This window comes from Microtus oregoni, unplaced genomic scaffold (assembly GCF_018167655.1).
Source record: "Microtus oregoni isolate MIOR12 unplaced genomic scaffold, Mior012 000028F_ref0000031, whole genome shotgun sequence".
NCBI classification, from domain to species: Eukaryota; Metazoa; Chordata; class Mammalia; order Rodentia; family Cricetidae; genus Microtus; species Microtus oregoni.
In genome coordinates, this window is record NW_024543087.1 from 1,493,151 (window position 1) to 1,517,674 (window position 24,524).

At 43.0% G+C, this 24,524-nt stretch overlaps 2 protein-coding genes and 1 pseudogene across 8 annotated transcripts in view; all 3 read right to left on the reverse strand.

The window, feature by feature from the left end:
• Positions 1-16,399, reverse strand: part of Tcaim (T cell activation inhibitor, mitochondrial) — a 30,755-nt gene extending 14,356 nt beyond the window's left edge. The window contains exons 1-6 of one of the 7 annotated variants that reach the window (XM_041677341.1): positions 16,265-16,388; positions 15,213-15,305; positions 13,097-13,166; positions 11,669-11,804; positions 7,868-8,024; positions 926-1,178 (exon numbers count right to left, since the gene is read on the reverse strand). In XM_041677341.1, the coding sequence (XP_041533275.1) occupies positions 926-1,178; positions 7,868-8,024; positions 11,669-11,804; positions 13,097-13,155 (605 nt within the window). In that variant the 5' untranslated portion in view covers positions 13,156-13,166; positions 15,213-15,305; positions 16,265-16,388. Of the gene's footprint in view, positions 1-925; positions 1,179-7,867; positions 8,025-11,668; positions 11,805-13,096; positions 13,167-15,212; positions 15,306-15,948; positions 16,227-16,264 lie in introns of those variants that run through there. The other 6 variants (XM_041677346.1, XM_041677344.1, XM_041677343.1 and 3 more) reach the window with 6 other exon arrangements.
• LOC121464583 lies at positions 6,082-6,215 on the reverse strand (annotated as a pseudogene).
• Positions 16,400-19,034: 2,635 nt separating the features above from the next.
• The window catches only part of Topaz1 (testis and ovary specific PAZ domain containing 1), a 78,332-nt gene continuing 72,842 nt past the window's right edge, over positions 19,035-24,524 (reverse strand). The window contains exons 18-20 of the mRNA XM_041677559.1: positions 23,198-23,401; positions 21,556-21,739; positions 19,035-19,254 (exon numbers count right to left, since the gene is read on the reverse strand). Of these exons, the coding sequence (XP_041533493.1) occupies positions 19,035-19,254; positions 21,556-21,739; positions 23,198-23,401 (608 nt within the window). The remainder of the gene's footprint in view (positions 19,255-21,555; positions 21,740-23,197; positions 23,402-24,524) is intronic.

A 24,524-nucleotide genomic window follows, 5' to 3' on the forward strand; every position in this document is an offset into this window, starting at 1 on the left:
TATATATAGAGAGAGAGAGAGAGAGAGTGAGGAGAGAGAGAGTCTCATTATGCAGCCCTGGCTGGCCTCAGAACTCAAGTATGTGGACCCAGTTGGTCTTGAACTCACAGAGATCCTCCTGCCCCTGCTTCCCAAATGCTGAGATGAAAGGAAAGCACTGTACACCCTGCTCATATCTAGTTATAATTTAAAAACATTCTTTTACAATTGTCCATTTAAGATATTTTATAAAGCTACCTCCCATCCACCCACCCATCTATCTATCTATCTATCTATCTATCTATCTATCTATCTATCTATCTATCTAATCTATCCACCTGTGTGTCTGTGTGTCTGTCTGTTTATTCTGAGACAGAGATTCATTACGTATCCCAGAGTGGTCTGCCTTCATCTCTTCTCTTTCCCGGCTGGGATTAGCCATGTGTCACTACAACTGGTGTGCTTTTCTGTAAGTAATTTTTATTAAAGTCAGTCACCTTTGAACCCTCCATATAGACTGGCAATGCCTAACATGCAAATAATTGATTTAAAAAACTTAAATCTTGGGGCTGGTGAGATGACTCAGAGGTTAGGAGCTCTGAATGCTCATCCAGGGGATCCGATTTAATTCCCAGCACTCACAGGGCAGCTCGCAACTGTCTGTAACTCCAGTTTCAGGGGATCTAACACCTTCACACAAATGCACATAAAATAGTTAAATAACTTATTAAAAAAAAACAAAACAAAAAACTTAAATCTTTTGCATGTAGCTGGTATTAAACAATAACAAAATGGAAATATTTTTGCAACTTTAAGCAAGACACATAAGATATCTTTTCTCATGGTTTCTGTATTAAAAATATTACTAAAATTTCTTTTCTTATAAAACCAGAACACATTTAAACATAAACTACATGAGGCTGTTGAAATAAAACCTTTGACTTACATTAGGGTTGTCTCCACTCTTGAGACATGTAGGTCTTCGTCAGGGTCCTTGAACCCAGTGAAGGAATAGTAGGACTTATGCCATTTGATGGGTCTGTCAGGCATCCCTGTAGCTTCCTGGAGAGGCTGGGAATGCACGTTAGTAGTGTTCAAGCTTTGGACGTGTTCAGCAGACAAACTGCAGGAGTTGAGAATATACAACACTGTGCTTAGCAGATCGCTGGTGTGCAAAGTAAATCTGACTGCTCGAAATCCTAGAGAATATAATTCCCCAAACAATTAATACAGACGATCACTTGTTTTACCTTAGAATCATTTTTCATGAAACAATTATAGAGTTAAAATCTTTAAAAACATTTTATTAGCCATTAAAAATCACCCAGCAAATGGAAACCACTCCCTCTTCCAATTCCACAGCAGCATTCCCGTCTCCACCAGTGAGGACACTCACCCTAGCTGAGAAGGGATGGAGGTGGTTTTCAGTGCTGCCCATGAACCTTGCTACTAAAGAGAGGTAAGTGCTTCCATGTCCATCACAAAGTTTCTAGCAGAAAGAAGGGCACACGGGGACGCCTGCGTTGGCAGTGCCTGCTAAGGGAAGGCCCAAGCAACATCTACCTAGTGGTAGTCACAGAAGCTCATCTTTAAAATTTTTTTTAATTGATTTTGTGTGTGTGTGTGTGTGTGTGTGTGTGTGTGTGTGTGTGTGTAAGTGTACTACATGTATTCCTGGTGCACAGGGAGGCCAGAAGAAGGTGTACAATCCCCTTGGAACTGGAGTTACAGACTGCTGTAAACACCATGTGGATTCTTGGAATTGAACAGAGGTCCTCTGGAAGAACAGCCAGTGCTCTTAATCACCAAACCATCTCTCCAGGCAACCCCCAATTTTTAAAAGTAGTTCAAAAATTACACAAGGGTGTTAGAAATATAGTTAAGTTAGTTCAGTGGCAGAGTTCTTGAACACACAAATCCTTAGGTTTGGTTCATAGCCCTGACAAAAAAAAATAAAATTCTATTAAGTATCATTATTATTTTAGGCAAGGTCTCACTTTTTAGCCCTGGCTGGCCTCAAACTCACAGATATATGCTTGCCTCTGCCTGCCTCCTGAGTACTGGGATTAGAGGTGTGTGCTATCACTTTGTCTACAAATACTTTATAAGCACATGCTCATTGTAGTTTCATACAGACACAACTAAAAGTCTATAAGGAGGCATATAGTCTCACGCCTTTACTAGATAGAACCACTGTCAACAGCTGGCACGTAGTCTCTGAACAACACGTATTAACAATGTAGCTAATCGTGCACACGTGGATATTCACAAATGAAATAATTAAAGCTAAGCTGGGCGTGGGGTACAGGAGAGGTAGAGGCAGATGGATTGGGGCTTTAAGGTTATCCTTGGCTAGGTATAGTGAGTTTGAGGCCTGCCTGGGCTAAGAAACTTTTCCTCAAAAGAATAAAACCTACCTCACCCCCTCCCTCAAACAAATCCATCATCCCCACCACCAACACCACCACTACAAAAACATTTAAATAAAACTTAAGGGACAGGAGAGATGGTTCAGTGGTTAAGAGCACTGACTACTCTTCCAGAGAACTCAGGTTCAATTTCCAGACCCATATAGCAACTAACAATTATCTGTAACTCCAAGATCTGACACCCTCACACAGACATATATGCAAGCAAAACAGCAATAAAAATGAAAATAAATAAATTATGAAAAAAAAATAAAAAACCAAAACTTAAAACTCAGTTCCTCAATTACATGAGCAACATTTCAAATACTCAGCAGTCACATGGCTGGTGTCTGCTCTACTTGGGAGTACATCTGTGGAATACGTACTTTTCTTATACAGACAGTACTGTTCTAACCCTTTCTATATGCTTCTCTGAACTGTATATGAAACAAATGCTTATGTCATAAGGTGTATGTTTCTATAAACACACACATACCCATTTTAAATTGCTCCTTTTATTGCAGATGGTATCGTTATGGACCTATTATCCATATGTGAACCTTTTTTCTCTTAACTTGGTGACCTTTTGATGGACCAGGCTGACTCCATTTTAAGATTAGAAGTCATCTTGTTACAAGGTTAAAATAAGTTCATGTCTGTTTTCTGTAAAACTTGGATTTGCCTGTGTCTTGACCCATTTTCTGGAATTTGGCATGTCCTACATCCTATCCTCTGAAATTTTCACCCTGATAAGATGTTCTACCAAATAATTTTGAAATATTCAACAACTTCCCACATAACCTAAAATCTCCCAGCCCTTAGAAAGCCCCAAGCCTTGCAGTTTTGAGACTACAGAAACTCTGTTGGGGACTGCAGACCCTCAGACCCTGAACTTCCTATGACCCCTTGCCTGAAGGAATAAACAACTTGTTTTCCTATGCTTGCAGCTGCTCTGAGCACAAGACCCTCATGAGTTCCTGATAACAAGGGAGTGGTTTCTGGTGGGCTTGCAGCTGAAAAAATCCTGAGAGTTGGGGCATGGCCATTATCCTGAGAGTTGGGGCGTGGCCATTATCCTGAGAGTTAGGGCGTGGTCATTATCCTGAGAGTTAGGGCGTGGCCATTATCCTGAGAGTTAGGGCGTGGTCATTATCCTGAGAGTTAGGGCGTGGTCATTATCCTGAGAGTTAGGGCGTGGCCATTAGTCAAGGAGAGCCATCTAAGTTGTCCTGGAACACAATAGAACTGGCATTCTTGTTTCAAGAGTGACCCGTGTCTCTGTGTGTTTTTTAATCCCCAGACCCTTGCCCAACTGCGGTTCCAGGTGGTGCAGGCGCCATAAAACCCTACTTTTTCCTATGTTCAATGCCATTTTCTCAAATCCTGCTGTAGGGAAACAGCCTTGTCTGACAGAAAATAAAGCTTGCTTAATTTGACTAAAAACATTTGGGTTGGTGGTCTTTACTCTCATTCAGTGGGATTAATATCTTCCACATTGGTATGTATAAATGAGCCTATTCTTTTCAGCAGCTACATGCTAAAGTTAACTTAATAACCACAGCATGACATATTTATCACTTTCAATACTGATGGAATTGAAGTAATTTTCAGAATTCTGTGTGAGACTGAAATGTGCTTGCTCTGTTTGCTTGCCCGCCTTCCTTCTTTTCTGTTTTGAGTGTTCACGTGTGCACCTTCATGTGTGTTCATGGGCATGCTTGTGGAGGTGGATGTCCCCCTCAGGGTGTTCTACTGGCACTGTCCACCTTATTTTGAAGGATCTGGGTGGTCTCCCAGGTGAAGCTGGTTGGCCAGTGGGCTTCAGGAATCCTCCTGTTACCTCCCCAGTGCTGGGATTACAAGGCATGCTATCAGTTAGCTTGTTTGTTTGTCTTGTGAGGTGCAGGAGCTAGAGCTCAGGTGCATGCTCTTGGATGGCAAGCACTCTGTTGATACGGCCCAACCCTCCTGATGTAATTGTTCCTAAGAGCCAGAGCCTAACTCATTCTTGCAGCTATACTCTGCTTGGTACACACATTCACAATAAACAACATTATAAAGCTAAAAAGTTTTTCTTAATAGGATCATTTGATGGTAAGGTGAAGATTACTGGCAGAAGAAAAGAAAATTCTTTTTTTTAAAGATTTATTTATTTATTTATTTATTATATATACAGTATTCTGGCATGGAGGGTACCAGATCTCATTACAGGTGGTTGTGAGCCACCATGTGGTTGCTGGGAATTGAACTCAGGACCTCTGGAAGAACAGCCTGTGCTCTTAACCTCTGAGCCATCTCTCCAGCCCGAAAAAAAAATTCAAACATTTTCCTTGAAAGCAGGAAGAAGAAGCTCCAACTTAAGTAGCTGAGCTGGTAGCTTCATAGGCCACACCCAACACTCAGGATGCAGAAGCTAGGGGACTCTATGAGAGGCAACTTTTGTCTATATAGCAAGTTCCAGGCCAGCCAGGGCTATACAGTGAGACTCTGGCTTTATAAAGCAGAGCTGGGGAGAGAGCTGGAGAGATAGATGGTTCAGCATCTGCTCTTGCAGAGGACATGGGTTCGATTCCCAGCACCCATACGGTGTCTTACAAGAATCTGCAATCCCAGTTCCAGGGGATCTGATGTCCTCTTCTGATCTTGGGCACCAAGCATGAGTGTGATACATAGACATGCATGCATGCAAAATAAACACCTACAAAAATGACTAAAGCAAGTTGGGTGTGGCAGCACACAGCTTTAATTTCAGCACTTGGGAGACAGAGGCAGCTGGAGCTCTGTGAGTTTGAGGTCTACAAAGTGAGTTCATAGCCAGGGCGTTTACACAGATTCCATTTTAGCTTATCTATTCACTGGTTACTGAACTCATCACACAGGCTGCTCTCCAGAGCATATCCTTTAGATCTTTAGGATTCCTTCTGAGAACAGCAGCTTTGTGGCTTCTGATGAGATCATCACGAGGGACATTCTAAGAGTGTATGTGGGGCTGGGATAACCGCACTCATGAGTGAAGCACTTGGCTAAGTTTGTGAGGCCCTAGGTTCAATTCCAGCACTAAGATGGAATAGTCTGAATTTACATAGCTCACAGTAGACCATGAAGAAGCTTTTCTTCCAATTTCTTTTTGAGACAGGGTCTCAATTTGTAGGCTTGATTTGAACTCACTATTTAGACCAGGCTCGCCTCAAACTCAGCAGATCCTCTTGCCTCTGCCTCCTGCTGTGGGATGGGAGGTGTGAGCCACCATGCCTGGCTTGCAGAAGCACTCTATTGTGTACAGACATTATCAGTGGAAACAGGTCAACATAAGGCAGAACAGCTCTTGGGCACTTCAATTTGCTTTTTTATTGCTGAGTTATAGACCATTTTGTAAGGGAGATACTCTGATTTCTTTGGTGTATAAAGTGCTTTATAAATTACTACAATCTGTAATCCAGGCTGGTTTGGAACCCATAATTCTCCTCTCTCAGGCTCCCCATGCTGGGTTCCTGGCTATTTTGAATAAAACCCTGAGTCAGACAGAGCAACTGCCGAGAAAAAGAATGTGTGACTTTTAACCTCCACAGTCAATCGTGGGAGAATGAAAGACACTATCAAATGCTAGTCCTTAGGCTGGCTTGGAAGCCATCTTTAACATGAAGAGAGGCCTTTCTTTCTTCTTTCTTTCTTTCTTTCTTTCTTTCTTTCTTTCACGGGGAGAACTCGAATGCAGTCCCCAACACAAACCACGCAGCTGATTTCCCGAATTTAAGTTCACTCAGAAGGCAATGGATGAACCTCACCTTGAGAAAACCACTTTCCTGATCATGGAATCTCTCCTGATTTTGAGATGGAGCCCTTCTTTCCATCTGAGGTTCTGAGGGACTATGAGGGGTTTTCTATGCAATACTGCAACTCTCATTTTAATAATAATAGAGTCAGGAATCACAGGCAGAAGTTTAAGTATTTTCTATGTATCAGAGACATTTTAAATCAATGAATCTTAAACTATTTAAAAGTTTTTTAAAAATAAAGCTATTTCTTCAAGGATAACCAAAAGGACAGATATTTCAAGAAGGGACAGGGCAGGCCTTTACCTTTTTTTAAAAGGCAGAATCTTGTCATGTAGCCCAGGCCAACCTCTATCTGGTAGAAATTCTCCTGCCTGAGCTTCTTGGGGGCTAGGAACACGGGCATGCCAACATATCCAGCTCTTCACATTTTTTTTTTTGTCTATTTTTGAGACAGGATCTTCCTCTGACCATCCAGGATGGCTTCAAACTCAGTCTTCCTACATTAGCATCCCAAGGACTGGGGTGTAACACGATTTCTAATTGGTCTTAGTAATAAAAACCTGGAGTCAGATATTAGGAGGTGAAAGCTGAAACATCTGAGAAGCAGAGCAGCAGCCACTAGTTCTAACCTCTGCAAAATCTTCAGACCAAATGGGGTATCCTGTCTCTGCAAGTCCTCAGACTGAATGCCTTGAGCACCTGTCTCCGCCCACTTTATATTCCTCTCTCTGCCCAGCCATATCACTTCCTGTCTCCACCTTCCTAGGATTAAATGCATGTGACTCCCAATTGCTGGGATCAAAGGTGTGAGCCACCCCCTCCTGGCTCTTTTTCTCTTGAGACTGGGTCAATCTAGTGTAGCCCAGGGTGGCCTTGAACTCACAGAGGTGTCTGCCTCTGCCTCCTGAGTGCCGGGATTAAAGGTGTGCACCACCTCTGCCTGGCCTCCACAGCTAACTGGTGGTTTAGCTCCACACTCTGATCCTCAGGTGTTATTTGTTACAGCACAAACACAGTATCACCACACTGGGGTAACAGGTATGCAGCCACAGCTAGAGGTCCTACTTGTCAACCTTACTTCATTCTGATGGGAAAGTAGGTGCTTAGAGAGAAGGCTGTGTAGAAACAGCATCAGGTGGAAGTTTAGACACTTGAGTTCAAGACCCTACTCTGTCTCTGTGGTCTTTGGAAGTAGGGCAGATGTCAGTAGGTCACAAACAGTTAAACATTCTACCTTCACAGGGACAGGAAGAGAAGGAACACTGTAGGTTTCAAAGTTTGAATGTAACAGACATGCCTCACACTCAGACCAACATGAGATTTGGGAGACCGTAAACAGGAATACTTTGGGGCTTTTGTTGTTTGGTACAGGGCCTTACTCTAGAGTTTGGCTAAACACCATCACGGCTGGTCTAGAGCTCACTACGTAGATCAGGCTGGCCTCAAACTCACAGATATCTGCCTGCCTCTGCCTCCCAAGTACTGGGATTAAAGGCATGAACCCTAACATTTGGATGGAATATTCAGGAAAATAAAATGTTTGAACATATGCGGTTAGGAACAGAATCTAATTCTAGGAAACCAATTATATGGTATTTTTCAACAATCAAGGCTTTCATCCAAAGGTATTCTGGCAATGTCAGACATAATGAACACGTTTTACTTGAAGCTGGAAAGGGACACACTAGAAATAAAACAACTTACCAGAAGTACTGATAGGTTCCTGGCCTTCCAAGGAGTTCTGAGCTGTTTTTTCTCTTATATAAAATGTAAGCTGAGTTGGTTTCAGAGACTTGAAGCCTGGTTTCTGGAGATTTTCTAAGTAGACACTTAATCTCTTAAGAGAATTTTCATTGATTTCCTAGGGAAAAAACAAAAACAAACCATAAGGGCATTTACATGTGAATAAAGAAAGAAGAAATTATTTGTGGTCCTTAAATGTATTGAAGATAGTAAGTAATCTACTGTTAAAAATGTGGAGGGAACCTGACATTGTGGCACATGGCTTTTATTCCAGCACTTGGAGGCAAAAGCAGCCAGAGCCCTGTGAGTTCAAGGCTAGCCTACATAGTGGTCTACACAGTGAGCTCCAAGTTCCATGCCAGCTTGAGCTACACAGTGAGACCTACACAGTGTTTGTCTTAAAACAAACAAAAACCTGAGACCTGGAGGCTAAGTGGTTTAGGGCACAGGTTGCTCTCGCAGAGGACCTGTGTTCAGTTCCCAGCACCCAGCTGACAGCGTGCAACTGCCTGGAGCTCCATCTCCAGGAGATCCAGTGCCCTTCTCTGGCCTCCATGGGCACTTGCACTCACTCAGCCCAACACTGACACAGATGTACACACATACACACACACGCCTTAAGGAAGTGCTGGGATCTCTTAGCCGTTTGGTAAAAAAGCTAGCTCCACATTCCAGGGTGTGTGATGGATAACAGCTGAAGATGAGACACAACACAGACCCATGGAAGCATCAGGGTAAAGTGTGACTGGATTCCTTCTTCACTTAGGAGTAAGAGCAGCTCAGTTATGACTACTCTCCCAAAGCAATAAATTAATGATCATATAATTGGATCTATTATCTCTATTAGTATCTCCATAACAGACCATTGAGATACATCTCTTTATAAAAAAAAAAAGTTAGAAAAACTAAGAAAAATCCATATACACGCAGTAAGCAATGTCATAAAGGCACATAACTAAATAGGAGAAAATATAGCTTATTTTATAGTAAAGGGCTTTAACAGGCTCTTCGATGTGTATGACCATGGCAACTTCTCAATTACTGGAGGACTACACAGTCCGCAGAAGGGAAGCAGGATAGAGAGGACAGACACAGAGGGATTTCAAGGACAATTGCTATATAAGAAAGAAGTACTGTTGGTAACAGAATGATGTGAACAGTAACTGCCCCTTTAGTTATGTTTACTTTGTGTGCACGTGTTACACACATGTGTGGAAGCCAGAGATCAATTTCCAGGAATCCGTTCTTTTCTCCCACCACATGGACATAGGGATTGAGCTCAGGCTGACCACCTTGGCAGTAAACGCCTTTCCTGGCTGAGCCATCGTGCTAGCCTTATTACTGTTATTTTTTTAAGTCTCTCAATTAAGCCTAGGATGACCTTGAAGTTGATTTGAAGTTTCTCTGTCTGAGTCTCCAGAAGGCTGTGAAGCTGCACATTTCCAGGCTTGGATTAATAACAATTGGTGGTTTTTTGTTTGTTTTCTGTTGGTGTTTTTAGCAAGGCCTTGTCTGCCTGGCCCTGCTGGAATTAAGGTGTGCATGACTGGCAATAACAACTGACTATTTAAATCTCTTTTCCTGAAAACAATACTTGAGAGTGGAAATCACTTTGCATATTTGTTTCTAGAACTTACTATATGAAATGCTTGTTCAGGAGAATCCCTAGGCAAGATTGGGTACCTTCTTATGACTGAGCTAAATCTTGCTGCATGCAGGGGTACACTCCTAAAATACCAGCAGCTGGGTGAGTTTGGAGGTTCTGGTAGTGGAGCAGCTACTGGGATACACTTGACCCCGATCAGAGAAAGCCATCCTTTTAAACCAAGCACCAAGCTTTTGGAGGGAGGACACCTGCCTAACCAGCCAGGTCATCTACAGAGTGACAGATGTCACATCTAAGGCAAGGTGGTTGTTGGCTTCAGTTCAGTCTGGGATTCATAGCAAGGCTGAGGTCAACTTGAGTTACGTCGTGAGGCACTCTCGGAAAACAAAACCAAAACCAAACCAAACCAAACCAAAACAAAGCAAGTGGGCTAGAGCTTCGTGGTACAAACCAGAATCCCCTTATTTGGGAAGTTAAGGCAGGTGAAGGAATGTCTTGAGTTTGAGGGTAGCCTAAGTCACATAGTGACACCCTGTCTCAAAACCAAACCCAAACTCTATCCAAAATAAAACTGCAATCTTCAAAGTTACTTTTGATGTTTTAATTTCTGTCAAAAGAAACAATGGAAGGGTAACCCAGAAGTCAACAAAAGCAAAGATCAATAGGAAGTGAACAGGAATGGGATAAAGGAAATAGGGATCAGACTGAGATTTTTAAGTGAACTTTGTATTTAGCGGTGATTTTTTAAAATATTTATTTATTATGTATACAATAGTCTGTCTGTGTGTATGCCTGCAGGCCAGAAGAGAGCACCAGACCTCATTACAGATGGTTGTGAGCCACCATGTGGTTGCTGGGAATTGAACTCAGGACCTTTGGAAGAGCAAGCAAAGCTCTTAACCTCTGAGCCATCTCTCCAGCCCCCTAGCTGTGATTTTTTTTAATCTATTAGTATCACATATTTTAAAATTGGAGTATTAAAAGGAAAAGAACCACACCAGTGGGTGCCAGTGTGAAATCCTGCATTTGGAGAAGGAAGGGGGACAAGCACTTGGAGCTTGCGTCTGTCCTCTGCAGAAGGCAAGCTTTTGGTGAGCCAGGGAAGAGTCTATGCTGAGTAATGGTCAGTTGGATTAGAAGCCTTCGTGGACCCTGCATTTCACTGATGACAGGAGACAAACAATAAACCTAAGTACGATGGGGCACACGGGAAGGAACACAGAAATAGAGAAAATACTAATAGGTAAGAAGAGGAACACTGGAAAGGAAGGCAGCCTGGGAGCTCACTGAAAGGAGAGATGAGGCATCTCTGGGTTATCTGCAAGGGCCGTCCAAGCTGAGAGAGCAGTGAGCGTCCCCAATGGACAGAGCACAGAAGGGCTGGTATACGCAAGGTTTACTAGAGCAGGTTTGCTGGCAGTGGACAGGTCACATGGCTGAGGGCAAGCGCTTGGCTGCTCCACAGTGCAGACTCACAGCCAGGTCTTCATGCCCAGGAGTGATGTGCAGCCATGTTCAAGGTGCGCCACCGAGGAGGGACGTTCACTTGAGCCTGGTGTCCAGGGTTTAGTATTTCAAGTTCAATCAGGGATCAATGTTAATGAAAACAAAGGGACCAATGAGAACGCTAATGCTCTTAGCTCTGTGATATCATCATCTAATGTTAAAAAAATCTTGACAGCTCTGAGCTTTCCCCAGGGCTTTTGTCAGTTTGTACCCCCTGAGCACAAAACACGCAGCACCAGCTTGGCAGCACACAGCATGCTGGGAAATCCCCAGGCACTGACAATCTGCCTAGCGTATCCTCAGAGAAAGGCTCCATCAGGTAAGAAAGGTTTGTTCCTCAAATCTTCCGTTTTACTCCAAAAACTAGTACAGGAAACATGATTAGTAGACTCTTGAATTTATGTGGCAACTTTATTGTTTATAGAAATAATGACAGCTTTGAATAAACAATGGCTTCAGTTTCTAACATTATAAATATTTGCTAAATTTATTAATGTGAAACTTTATTATTTTTCAAGTAAGTATTGCTTCGGTGTCAAACATCACCATGACAGGATAATCCAAAACTTACAGAACTTTATTATACTGGCTCAAAGGTAAATCAACTAGACATATAGACAACGAGTTAAAAAAAGTATTTAAGTGTTTACCCTTTCCCTGGGGTGCTGTCCAAAGAAATCGGGATGAACTGCAAAGTAGAAAGGTCTTAAGGCATTGACGGCTTCTGCTCCTGACAGAGCCCGAGAGGAGGGAAGCCAGGGAGGGAGGGTCTTCTTCAGGCAGAACCTGTCAGACACAGGTGTTACTCTCTGGGACAAGCACACATCTACCATGCACGTGACAGGCAACCCACAAGCACAGAGCGGAGAACAACCACGGCAACAACACAGAAACGGATCTGCTGCAGTCTGTCTGGTTTCTAACTGGAGGCTTTAGAGCAGAAACACATTCCAGTCAGACAACGTGACATTCTCTTTCTTAAACTGTGCCCCAAACTGTCTGGACTGTTCTTAAAGTACCTTTTGTTTTCCTCAATGAATACTTCAATAATACTACGTTTCTGAGCTCAAAGGAAATGACTTACAATTCTTGGGAAGCAATTCCACAGTGCCTATTTGTTAATACTGCAATTTATATTTTCCATCCTAATTATTGTAAAAAGTCTCTAAGTATCGGGCACGCTTTGCAAACAATCAGGTATTCTGAGTCCTTGGAAATGGTTTTGTACTGTTACGATGATAGAGATTCCAGAACCAATTGATTCTAGAGTCAATACTTTCTCTGCTACCAGACTGAGGCTGACTTTTCTCAAATCATGACACATGCCACTGTATTCTTTACATAAACACCTTTCGATGGCTTCCACAGTTCTGACAGGGTAAGATTCATTTCTGAGTCTTATATTTAAAAGCTTCAGTAATTATTTCTTAATCAATCTTTCCAACTTACTCTCAAACATTCCTTACAGAAACTACGTTGAGTGTGGTGGCAGAAGTCTGATTCCAGTGTGGCAGAAAGGGAGGACCAGGAATTCAAGACCAAGCCAGGACTACGTAATGAGTGTGAGGTCAGCCTGAGCTACACGAGACTTTGTCTCACCCCCCTTCCGCAGAGCCCTCAGCTAAGCCCCAATTTCCCCCCTTATTCTCCTTTTACCTGATTTCTAAGCCCCATACTCCACTGTGCACAAACGTCTCCACCCACGTGTACTTGTTTGTATAACTGCCGTGTATCTACTGTGCACCAGGAGGAGGAATTTGTGTTCTTATTATAGTCATTGTCTCTTAAACTCTAAAACACCAAGCTAAGTGCTCTACAGTTGGGGAACACAATGCTGCACTGGGCAGTTTAATCTTTAGTCTTCCAGACGGAACGATCCTGTGAGGATCTGCTATCTCCTGCTCTGAATGGAGCCTTAGACAATTTGGCTGCGCAGATGAATTTTATCTCTGTTGTTGTTGTTGTTCCTGCCTAAAACCATAAAACGAGACAGTTTCAGGATCTGAAAAACAAGTTGAAATGAGCTCAATACATAACAGACCTTCCCCTAAAGAAACAGAGTGGACCACAGGGCTTACCTCCTCAAAGGCTTCAGGTGGCAAAACATTTCTGAATACGCACGGCAACCTCCAAGCATCCATTAATTGCCTGACAGATGAACAAGCAAACAGAAGAGCTGAACAGGTGAAATTCGAGATATAACCATTATGTTACTATCCTCAAAGTGAAATGCTTAAGTATTAACCTAATAAAACATATATAAAACTCTAGTTATTTTTCTGTTGCTGTGATACAAAAATATCCCGACAAGAGCAATATAAGGAGAAATAGGTGGTTTTTTTTCTTTTTTTTTTTTGGCTAACTTCCAGAAGGGGATGTGGTCCATCAGCAGGTAAGACACAACACTCAGCGGGGAAGGCATGGTGGCAGGAGGGATCAGAAAGAACAGAAAGTGGGGTGCAGTGACTGATGTACTTCTTCCAACAAGGCTCTTCCTCCTGCCTAAAGAGTCCACAGCCTTCTCAGACAGTGCCACCAGGTACCGATGACTCTTCTATCCTGCCACTGAAAGCTCACATAACTGCTTCTCCACTGGAATATGTTATCCAGGGGAACCTGGACCCATCTTCCCAGGCCAGGGTCATGTGTATTTGACATATAATATGAACTTCCTATCATTATTACCTTTGTGAGGAGAAATAAGTTTCTTGTTATATATACCCTTATATTTATATGAAAATCTTTTCTTAATAAACTCTAACCTGAGCCAGGCGGTGGTGGCGCATGCCTTTAATCCCAGCACTCGGGAGGCAGAGGCAGACAGATCTTTGTGAGTTCAAGGCCAGCCTGGTCTACAAGAGCTAGTTCCAGGACAGGCTCCAAAGCTACAGAGAAACCCTGTCTCGAAAAACAAAGACAAAAAATGAATAAAAATAAAAAAAAAACTCTAGCCTGTCTTCATATTGTCTTACCCTGAAATTCTTTTTCTGCAGTGTAAATCAAGATCTCAGCTTCGGCCGAGTAAAATCTCTGGATGAACTCGGTCTGCACAGCCAGCAGCAAGGGACTGTCTCTTCCACTGCTACAGACGGCGGCACAGAGGACTGCGGGCTTTGCGATGCTGGTGACACTAGCTTCAAAAGCCTAGCCCACCTAGGGCAGCCACAGGACCGGGCGACTACAGGCACTGTCTACCAGCATTCTGATTCCTACCTCACCACTGTACCGATGAGCATTCACCGAGTGCTGTGTTAGGTCCAAGGTAAAACACTAAACAAGCATTAAGACAACTGCTGTTTGCACTAAACTTACAGAGCAGGAAGAGGGGGTGGAGAAGAGGGACACAGACACAAGCAAACGCACAGAGCCATGGGAGAGGACACCCTGGAATGCCTTGTGCCAAGGAAATGGTCTGCTATGTGGACAGAAGGCAGCCAATTACACACTGGTATAAATGAGTTCTTGGACCTGCTTGATAGTGATAATGCCTTCTGTTCCGTTCCTTCCCCTTCTTCCCCGAGGCCTGCAACACTCTCTGTAGCTCAGGCTGGCCCGGAACTGCTGTGCAGACCCAACTGCCTCTGGCCAGTATGTTTGACAAGTACTGAAGTTGTCAAATAAGAGATCTTCAAGATTGAGCTTCAGCCTCTTGGCACTATTTGTATTTGAAAGTAGTTTATTTTAACTAAGTCTCCCACTACTCTCACGTTAGTAAAGTGTAACTATTCTTTGTAACTATAGTGAGGTTTTAGAAGAAATTTGTTCTCTCAAGTAATGGTAAAACCATGCATTTCTTTCTTATCTTGTTTTTGTTTTTGTAGACAAGATCTCACTATGTAGACTTGGCTGGCCTGGAGCTCACTATGTAGACCAGGCTACCATCCAGCTCATAGAGATCCATTTGCCTCTGCCTCTGTAGCGCTGGGATTAAAAGCATGCACCCTCTCACCCAGAGACCTGACATTAGTTTTTCCGTTGCTTTTAGGCTCCCTACTTAGAGTAGGGTAAAACGTATACAAGAACAGCAAAATCGGGGAACAGTATTAGATACATCAATGGATAACAAGTTCGTTAGCTTCCTTTTTATATCTCTTGCTGGAGATCCACACAATTGAAGATCAAAGGCACAGGAGAAAACAGGATGGTTGCAAACACTTCATTTCAAGGATACTGGTACTGCTGGCCCAGCCTCACCTATATACAGGCCTTGGTGCTGTGTATCCAGGGTCCAATCAAACCTGCTGAATGTAAGTCATCCAGCTGAGCGTCAGTTGCCAACCCTAAGAACTGGCAGGAGAAAAGGAGTTAACCAAGGCTCTTCCGAAATGCTCGTGGCCCTCAACCCATCCGCATCCTATAGGATTAGTGTAGGGCAAGTCTTTTGGTCCTTCCCATGATGGAGGACTAGATTTTTCACAGCGTACCCGCGATAGCGTTCCAATTTCCCTGAGCTTAAAATCCCTTCATCAACACTAAGCAAAGGGGTATCAGGCATCTCCAGTTCCTTTTCGGAAGGCCATCTGGGGATAAATGCTTCCTTCAGTCAACCAAGCAACCAAGCTTTTGATACCTTAAAAGACGACAACTATATGACCTCTATATTAAGCCTCCAGTGGTCCCACACTGATCAATTCCGCCTGATCGCGTTTCCTTTGGCCATTTCCCTACACCCTTAAAGTCCACTCCCACACATATTCACAGCAATAACTGTGAATCTTCACAATTTGTATTTTAATTCTATTAATTAGCAAAGTCACTAAGTTCTTTAGTGGTGTAGTGCACCCTCTCAAGGACTACACTTCCCACCTCCCCTCTAAGAGACTACTCAGTTTGACTGCAGGTCTAGAGGTGAACTGGAGGGCCCGCAACTTGGCCTCCCACTGCCCCACCAGCCGCCAGGCTCTCCCCACAGCCTAAACCCAGATCGCACCTGGAGGCCTCGCCCGTGCCTCAGGCACTCACAGGTCGAGCTCTGGGCAAGGGTGGAGTCCCTGGTCAACTTGGGCTAAGCACGGAGGTCCTGACAGGCCTCGCCCACTGCCTCAGGCCCGCGCAGGCCCGGGTCACCCTGACCGGCGAGCAGGCCGCAGCACCCGTGCTCATTGGCTACGGCGGAGCGGCCTTCCTCCCAGAACGCCTGCGCACGGCCGGCCGGCCTGCGAGCCGCTCTCCGGCCGGGGCTGCGGCCGTCTGTCGGTGGCCTTCCTCCCTCCCCGCTGCAAAGCCGCAGGAGTTTGTGTCCTTACCCCGCTACCTGCGGGCTTCGGGAGACACAGCTTGCGCTCTGGCGCCGACTGGGTCTGAGGGAGAAAGATGATTGGCGGGGAGGTGGAGGTGGGGGTGGGACGAAGAGCAAAGGTGAAGGAGGAGCCGGAGCCAGGGGGTGGGGCGAATGCGCACATGCGCAGCTCCCTTGCCTGAGGGGTATAGGGGGCGGCGCGGGGCGCTCTGCGGACGCTAATCCTCGCTGAGCAGCCGTTGGAAGTATTGATCTGCTTCCCAGATACAGCCGAGTTTGAAGTCTCCTGTTCCTCTCTGGCCTACATTTCCTACTTGGCTTTGCCTCTAGCATTATCTGGATTTACTCGGTACCATTTGAGATAGCGTCTCCCACTGTATCCCGTGCTGGACTTGAACTTGCAGCTACCACTCCGTGCTACTAGGCTATTTTTAAATGTAGTGTTCTCAGTTAGCATGGGCTTTCTACTTTATGTCACTCCCTAACTTTGATATCCAGAACTGCAAAAGATGGAACAGTAACTGCTCCTTTCACTAATGCTACCTCTTGGCTTGGTCGACAGGCAAGAAGCTTGCGTTTTCCCAGTGCCAAGCCCAGTCCTGTCCCATCTCTTGGATGAATCTTCGCTCTCCCGGCGGCGACCTTGCGACCAGCATTGCTGCAGCCCCAGTCTCTAGGTTGTTTGAGCGTGGTTTGTAATTGCCCATGAGAATTCCCTCGCTGTATTCATCTCGTGACTCTGGCAGTGTGCCTGCCACACTTCAATCAGGCTTAAGAGTGCTGGGACCATAGACTTAAGATACTGACTTTATTTTGAGAACTCCTTTAAATACCTTGTGCCCCCTGCTCACCACTTGTCCATTTATTACCTTAGTTAGAGCTTTTTTTTTTTATCCTTAAAGACTTGAATTTGTAGTTTACAGTATAAGAATGAGGATTCCATTAAAGAGAACAGGCTGCAGACACTGAAGATGACTTCCTAGTGCTTTGAAACAATCCTTGTTAGTTAACTTTTGGCACATTTGTTTAATATTTTCTTTAGCAATATCTAACAACGCATGAGTCACACATTGTCAAAAATCCTACAGTTGTGTGCTGGTCAGGTTGCTCAGCAGATAAAGGTATTTGCTGTCAGACCCACAAGCCTGACCACCTCGGTTTGATCACCAGATAAAGGTGGAAGGAAGGAAAGAACAAATTCCCAAAAGCTGTCTTGCAACTTCCACATGGATGTGGCAGGTGTGTGCCTCCCATTTTATATATGTATTAATAAAGAATCATGGACACTAAAAGAAAATTGTTGAGGGTAATTTAAACGTTTGGTATAATGCTCTCTGAATTTTAGTGTTTTAAGTCTGTGCTGGCTAATTTTATGTCAACTTGACACATACTAGAATCATGAGAGGAAGGAGCCTCAGCTGAGGAAATACCTCTGATATCCAGCTGTAAGGCATTTTCTCAATTAGTGATCAGTGGGGGAGGGCCCAGCCCATTGTGGGCTGCTGGTCCTCAGTCCTCTAAGAAAGCAGGCTGAGCAAGCCTTTGGGAACAAGTCAGTAGCATCAGCCCCTGCCTTCAGGTTCCTGCCATGTTTGGGTTCCGGCCCTGACTCCCATCAGGTATGAACTATGATGTGGAAGTATAAGTCAAATAAACCTTTTATCTCCAAGTTGCTTTTGGTCATGGGTTGCTATGGGACAATGGTCTGTATCCTAACACTTGTATTTTAAATAAACACTGACCCAGCCTCAGAGGAAGCAAGATGTGACTGCCTCACCGAAAAAGGTACCGAGCCACATGGCTAACTCAGACAAGAATTATGGGCTATTATAAGTTAAAAGAATTAGTTAATAAGAAGAGCCTGAGATGCTGGACCAATCAGTTTATAATAGATGTAGACCTCTGTGTGATTCTTTGGGACTGAATGACTGCAGGACGACGCAGGACAGAAACCTCAGACAACAATGGGTGCTTTATTGCGGCAGTGGTAACCCTGACTATTGATGGAGGTGGGTCTTGTACCTTATCTGTTGCTTTCATTGGTTAACTAATAAAGAAAACTGCTTGGCCCTAATAGGACAGAAAATTAGGCGGAGTAGGCAGAACAGAATGCTGGGAGAAAGAAGCCGAGTCAGGCAGCCGCCATGATTCTCCCACTCCAGACAGACACAGGTTAAGATCTTCCCTGGTACGCCACCTCATGGGCTACACAGATTATTAGAAATGGGTTAGATCAATATGTAAGAGCTAGCCAATAAGAGGCTGGAACTAATGGGCCAAGCAGTGTTTAAAAGAATACAGTTTCCGTGTAATTATTTTGGGTATAAAGCTAGCTGTGCAGGCGGCCGGGTGCCGGGGGCACAGCCCGCCGCTCATATTTCAACAGAGTATGGCAAAGTCATTTGTAGTATCTGGTGGCTCTTAGTGTCATCATGTTGTGTCCAGTTCCATGTCGCCCCCCTCCCCCGCACTGGGTACCCTGCGGGAGGTCTTGCATTCAGTGAAGGCTTCTCAACTCTTTGAACTACACCATTAAAAAGGAATTTAATACTTAGGTTCTTCTAAATTTAAGTAAAAAGCAATTTTAAAAATCACTTTTTATTGTTAATAAAACTATTGCAAGCAAATGAAATTTATTACTTGAAAACTATTTGATAATTTCTAGTGTTGATGAGATACAAATGATGACTACAATGAGAACTATTTTTATTGTCTTTTATTTTCAACAATGATTACTTGAACTTAAAAAAAAAACCCAACAACAACACGTTTATTAACTAATGGTTAGTGAAAAGCCAAATGTTTCCAGCCCACTTCAAATTCTCTTTCAACCACTTGAGGGCAGAGCGCTGCTCCAGACTGTACACCTGCTCCTTGTAAATGTTGACCGTCATGTGCTTGATGAAAAGCTTGGGGTCCGATATGCGAGCAGCCATGATCAGTCTCTCTACTGCAGCGTGGTAGTCATCCTTGTTTTGAGGTTTGCTTTCTTCAGTTCTGTAAAGTGAACACAAAAGCAGAGACTCTCAGCAGAAGCAGTGTGGTTTCTGTGGGAGAGTCACTTGTATTTATTGGTTCCAAACTATCATCCTGTCTTTTAGCAGTGATGTTAAACTTTTTGAACCATGGTTTGCAGTTGAGAGGCATTTTATATCAGGACCCAGTGGCCATGGGTAGTTTGAGAAACACTGCTCTAGAACACAGCTGGCTACCTGTCTATTTGTATTTACAAAGGTAAGAACTGTAAATATTAAGCTGAATAAGTTAGTATTAAGTGCAATGCATCTTAAATTATTAATAATCACATTACTTTTTTCTTGGCATTAGTTATTTCTAGTTTCAAGCAAGTACTTAGCATGCAGCTAACATTCAGTAACAACTGTAGCACTGTGTGGTTTTCTTTGGCCCTGACTTGGGTACTTCATTAGGTATTAATTTTTTTTTAAACTCCATCTGCCATTAATTATGATTATGTTTAGAGGCATGAAATTCTTAATTTATGGTAGCTTTTCTTCTGGATAAAGGAAATAGTTAAAAATATTTAAAATATGTGATATTATGGTTTTCTTGCTTTTTTTTTTTTCAAGACAGGGTTTCTCTGTAGGTTTGGAGCCTGTCTTGGAACTAGCTCTTGTTGACCAGGTTGGCCTCGAACTTACAAAGATCTGCCTGCCTCTGCCTCCCGAGTGCTGGGATTAAATAAAGGTATGGACCACCACCACCCAGCCATTTTTTGGGGGGGGGGTCTTGCTTTTTGCTCTTGGTACCCTGGGAGTCAGTGAGCATCGAGTTCTAAGAATGGTTCTACCTAAATTAACACTGGCTCGCTCTTCAAAAGTGCTTTCTGGGGACTCCTAAACTAAATGAGGCACTCTAGAGTTTGAAAGATTGGAAAACTGAATAGGTGCCATATTCTCAATGTTTAAAAATGAAAAAAGACTCAGTAGAGGTTAGCACCCCAAGGCAGGGATCAGCACACAAGCAAGACAAAATATATCGACCTTCATAAAAATGAAAGCTCTAGGGATGTCATTGGTCACGAACTAGGACTACAACTACCCTCACATTCAACAATGAATACAGGGGCTGCGTGTGTGGGAAATGGATGCAAGAAGAAATCAAATTCTTTTAAGAATAAAACTCAGACACCTCATGCCACATAGTGTGCAGTGTGAAAGAAAGGAAGCCCACCCCCTGCTAAAAACAGAGCAACAAGAACAAAGGGGTTTTAAAAGTGCAAGTAAAATGGTTTCCTCTGTTAAACAGGGCTACACAGCTGGGTGTGGTGCTCACCTTCAATCCCAACACTTGGGAGGCAGAGGCAGGCGGATCTCTGAGAAGCCTGGTCTATAGAGTGAGGTCCAGAACATCCAGGGCTGTTATATAGAGAAATCCTGTCTACAAACAAACAAACAAACGGGGCCAAATGACTCCTACAACAATGGAGAAAGCACATTCATTGGTTGAGTATGTGATGGAGGAAGGTCATTGGTTTATTAATAAAGAAACTGCTTGGCCCTGATGGGTTAAAACATAGGTGGGTGGAGTAAACAGAACAGAGTGCTGGGAGGAAGAGGAAGTGAGCTCAGATGCGAGGCTGCTGCTCTCTGGAGCAGAGGCGATGAAGCTCCAACCCAGGATGGATGTAGGCTAGAATCTTCCCGGTAAGCACACCTTGGGGTGCTACACACATTAATAGAAATGGGCTAGTCCAGGTGCGAGAGTCAGCCGAGAAGAGGCTAGATATGATGGGCCAAGCAGTGTTTAAAAGAATACAGTTTGTGTGTTGTTATTTCAGGGCATAAGCTAGCCAGGCGACCAGGAGCTGGGGTGCCAGGAACATAGCCCGCAGCTCTATTCAACAAGTATGAGATGTCAGGGAGCATCTGCCATGAGCCAACTGGATCTGAGGGGTTTTGTTAGAGATGCTGACTGCAGTTTCTCCTTCTTGAATAAAGAAGAGATTCATAGCTAAAGTTTTTAGATAAAGACCCTTTTTAACACAGGAAGGTTGGTATTTAAAGAAGATCCCTATCTTATGTCTGTTTACTGGGGTTAACCTTTTTGGCCTTTATTTTGGTTCTCATGCATCTACACTTTACTACTGAAGTTCATCAACAACGCTTTAACTTGTGTGGTTTTTAGTTTCAAGTAGTTCTTTTCTTTCTCAGTTTAAATGTTATCCAGTCATATGTGTATGTACATGTAAACAAACACAAGGCACAGACACCGCGTTCTAGAGCAGCGTGGAGCCACATCTATGTTCGGAATGCAGCGGCTGGAGTTCTGTTAACCCACCTTTTCAAAACTATCTGCAGCACCTGTACAGAAGTTCCTGGGCTCTGAATACTGCTAGCATTCGACACCAGAAATATTTCAATAGCTAAAAGCATTTCAATCTCAGATAAATAAGAAGGAATCAGTAGAATTTTCCGGTTTAAGTTCCCTTCTAATGGTGGGTAGCAGCCCAGTGAAAGAGCACCTAAAAATTAAACAACAGGTCACACGTCACCAAACCTCAATGGGTAAGACTTAAAACTGTTTAAGCGTTCAGCTGGGAGCTACTTATAGGGCAGGGTAACTTTTGCATTTGCATATTTATTACACCTTTTATGATAGTGAGCATCTTGGTACATTAGATACTACTCTTTTTTTAAAAAAATATTTATTTATTTATTATGTATACAATAGTCTATCTGTATGTATGTCTGCAGGCCAGAAGAGGGCACCAGACCTCATTACAGATGGTTGTGAGCCACCATGTGGTTGCTGGGAATTGAACTCAGAGCCTTTGGAAGAGCAGGCAATGCTCTTAACCACTGAGCCATCTCTCCAGCCCCTAGATTCTACTCTTTATGAGAACTCTGAAACATGACCTTTGCGTTTTACTGTGGCAAATGTCCATTTTTTCAAGTCATAATAATGTATATGCCATAACTGCAGAATAATCAATAAGTGGTAGGCTGTGGTGGTACACGCCTCTAATCTCAGCACTTCGGACGCTGAGGCTGTTACTGTTCCTACTCTGCCTGGCAAGTGCTGAGCACAGGACACCAAGTGCAGTTCCACCCTGTATATGGCCATCGCAGTCACCAACTCCACAGGTCAGAACAGACTTGACTTAACTTTACACTATTTGGCTGCTTATTTGAAATGATAATTAATACTCTGAGGACACTCAATTGGACACAGATAACATCATATACAGTTTATCAAAATCAAATTAAAACTGCATGTTGATTTTGCTTAAAATGTTTTTTTCATTCAAGATAATGCTAATCTCCAAGAACCATATCTAAACACATATCTAAACTATATCATTCATGATGATGCTAATCTCTGAGAACTATATCTAAACACAATCTAAAGATGTTCCAGTAACATTGAAATATTTAAATTTTATTTAATTACTGTTACGTTTATGTGTCCGTGAACACATGCATAAACCATGAGACCCTGTTAAAATTCAAAAACTAATCCCCAAAACAAAACGTGCATTAAACACTTAAACTTATTACTTATAATTCAACCTAATTATTTTTCCATTTTTTTGGGAAGAAATGTTACCACTTGTTAAGGTGATCATAGCTGGGAGTTTAAAAACACTTCTAGCTCAGGTTGGGTGGCTGGGATTTCTGACACCCAAACTTTTCCATTTCAATTCACCTAACATTTTTACTCCTGTGTTGTAAGATCTGTCAAACTGGGTCAAATTTTCTTTGTTTGCCCTCTACTGGAATGGATGACAAGCTAGGAGAAAAGCATGGCACTTGTAAACAAAGGACAAAAACAGTTTTCAAAACTCAGCACAGATCTATCAGACCTCTACCTGTGAATATGTACTAACTATTATTTCTGCATATTGAAAATATTATAGATGAGTTCTGATTAGAAAATAGTAAAACCAACATATTAATTCAAACATTTCAATGGAACTTACTTTTGTAGTGGGTTCTGGCTTTGAGCCACAAACAACTCCTTCCCAAGGAAGTGATTAGTCTCCTGAGAAAGGAAAAGTCAATAGGGATGCTTTTGGAAACCATGAACTCTGCTACACAAGATGATATGCCAAGACTGTTACTTTCTATACAGGCATCTAGAAGTTTATTAAAAAGAAGGCTATACTGGGAAACCTCCACGGTATCTGAAATGGAAAAAAATGATACAATAAAATGAAAAAGGATCAATGATAGAAAGACTGAAATTAATATTCAACTTTCTTCCTCCCAACCCAAGCTTTCTTCTCATTACAGAAATCAGACCCACTGCAGTAAAACATCTTTCATACTCTCCAAGTAAGAAACAAAAACCTTTTTGACAAAAGTGAAACTGTTATTTCCTTTCTAATGGAGAATGCAAAAAGAAGCTTGACTAAGACTTCAGAAGTTGCACCTGTTTCCCTGCATTTGGCCCCCATATGAGGTCTTGAAAAATGTCATGGTTCTGTTTGCAGAGCTCAGACCTCAGGCTTTCAAGACTCAAATACATTTTTTTCTTAATGTTCACTCAAAAACCCTAAAACAAACAAACAAACAAACAAACATACACACACCAAAACCCTTTCATGGTGTCCCACTAGTGACTTCAGGGCACAGAAGTCACCTTGGAGACGTCCAGCTCCATCACACTTCTGCTCTGTTGGGTCCACGTCATTGTAGAATCTTTAAGTGGCCCAGGCTGTATCAGGAAATGAATCCCTTTCCCTTTAGTATCTTCCTAAACATCAAACTTATTATTACATCACCCCTCATCCTGATCTATACAAACAAAGGAAACTCCTTTAGTTTGTCCCGTATGAATTTCAGGAATCTAGCTCACTGCTCACCGCTAAACCCACTCTGCTCATCATCAACACAACTGTATGTTAATGGCATACGGGGTGGCAAAGAACATAGCACTATCAGGAAGGCACATTCTAGCAATGCTAGCTAAAAACAGCATCTCTTAGTCAATGGAAAATGAGGTTGAGGGATATTGGGAGACCCAGGGAAGGTTCTAAATCATCCTCTGTTATGGTGGTATATTATTTGTGTTTTAATAAAGAAAGCTTGCCTGAAGATCAGTGCAAAGCAGCCACACTAGCCAGCCATACAGGCCAGGCAGTGGGGGTACACATTTTAACCCCAACAGCCACACTAGTTGCCATAGAGGCCAGGCAGTGGTGGTGCATGCCTTTAATCCCAGCCCTAGAGAGGAATATAACACTGGAGGAGAGAGGTCTTGGTTTCTATCTGAGGATTCACAGAGCCGGGATCTCCCCTTTGTTT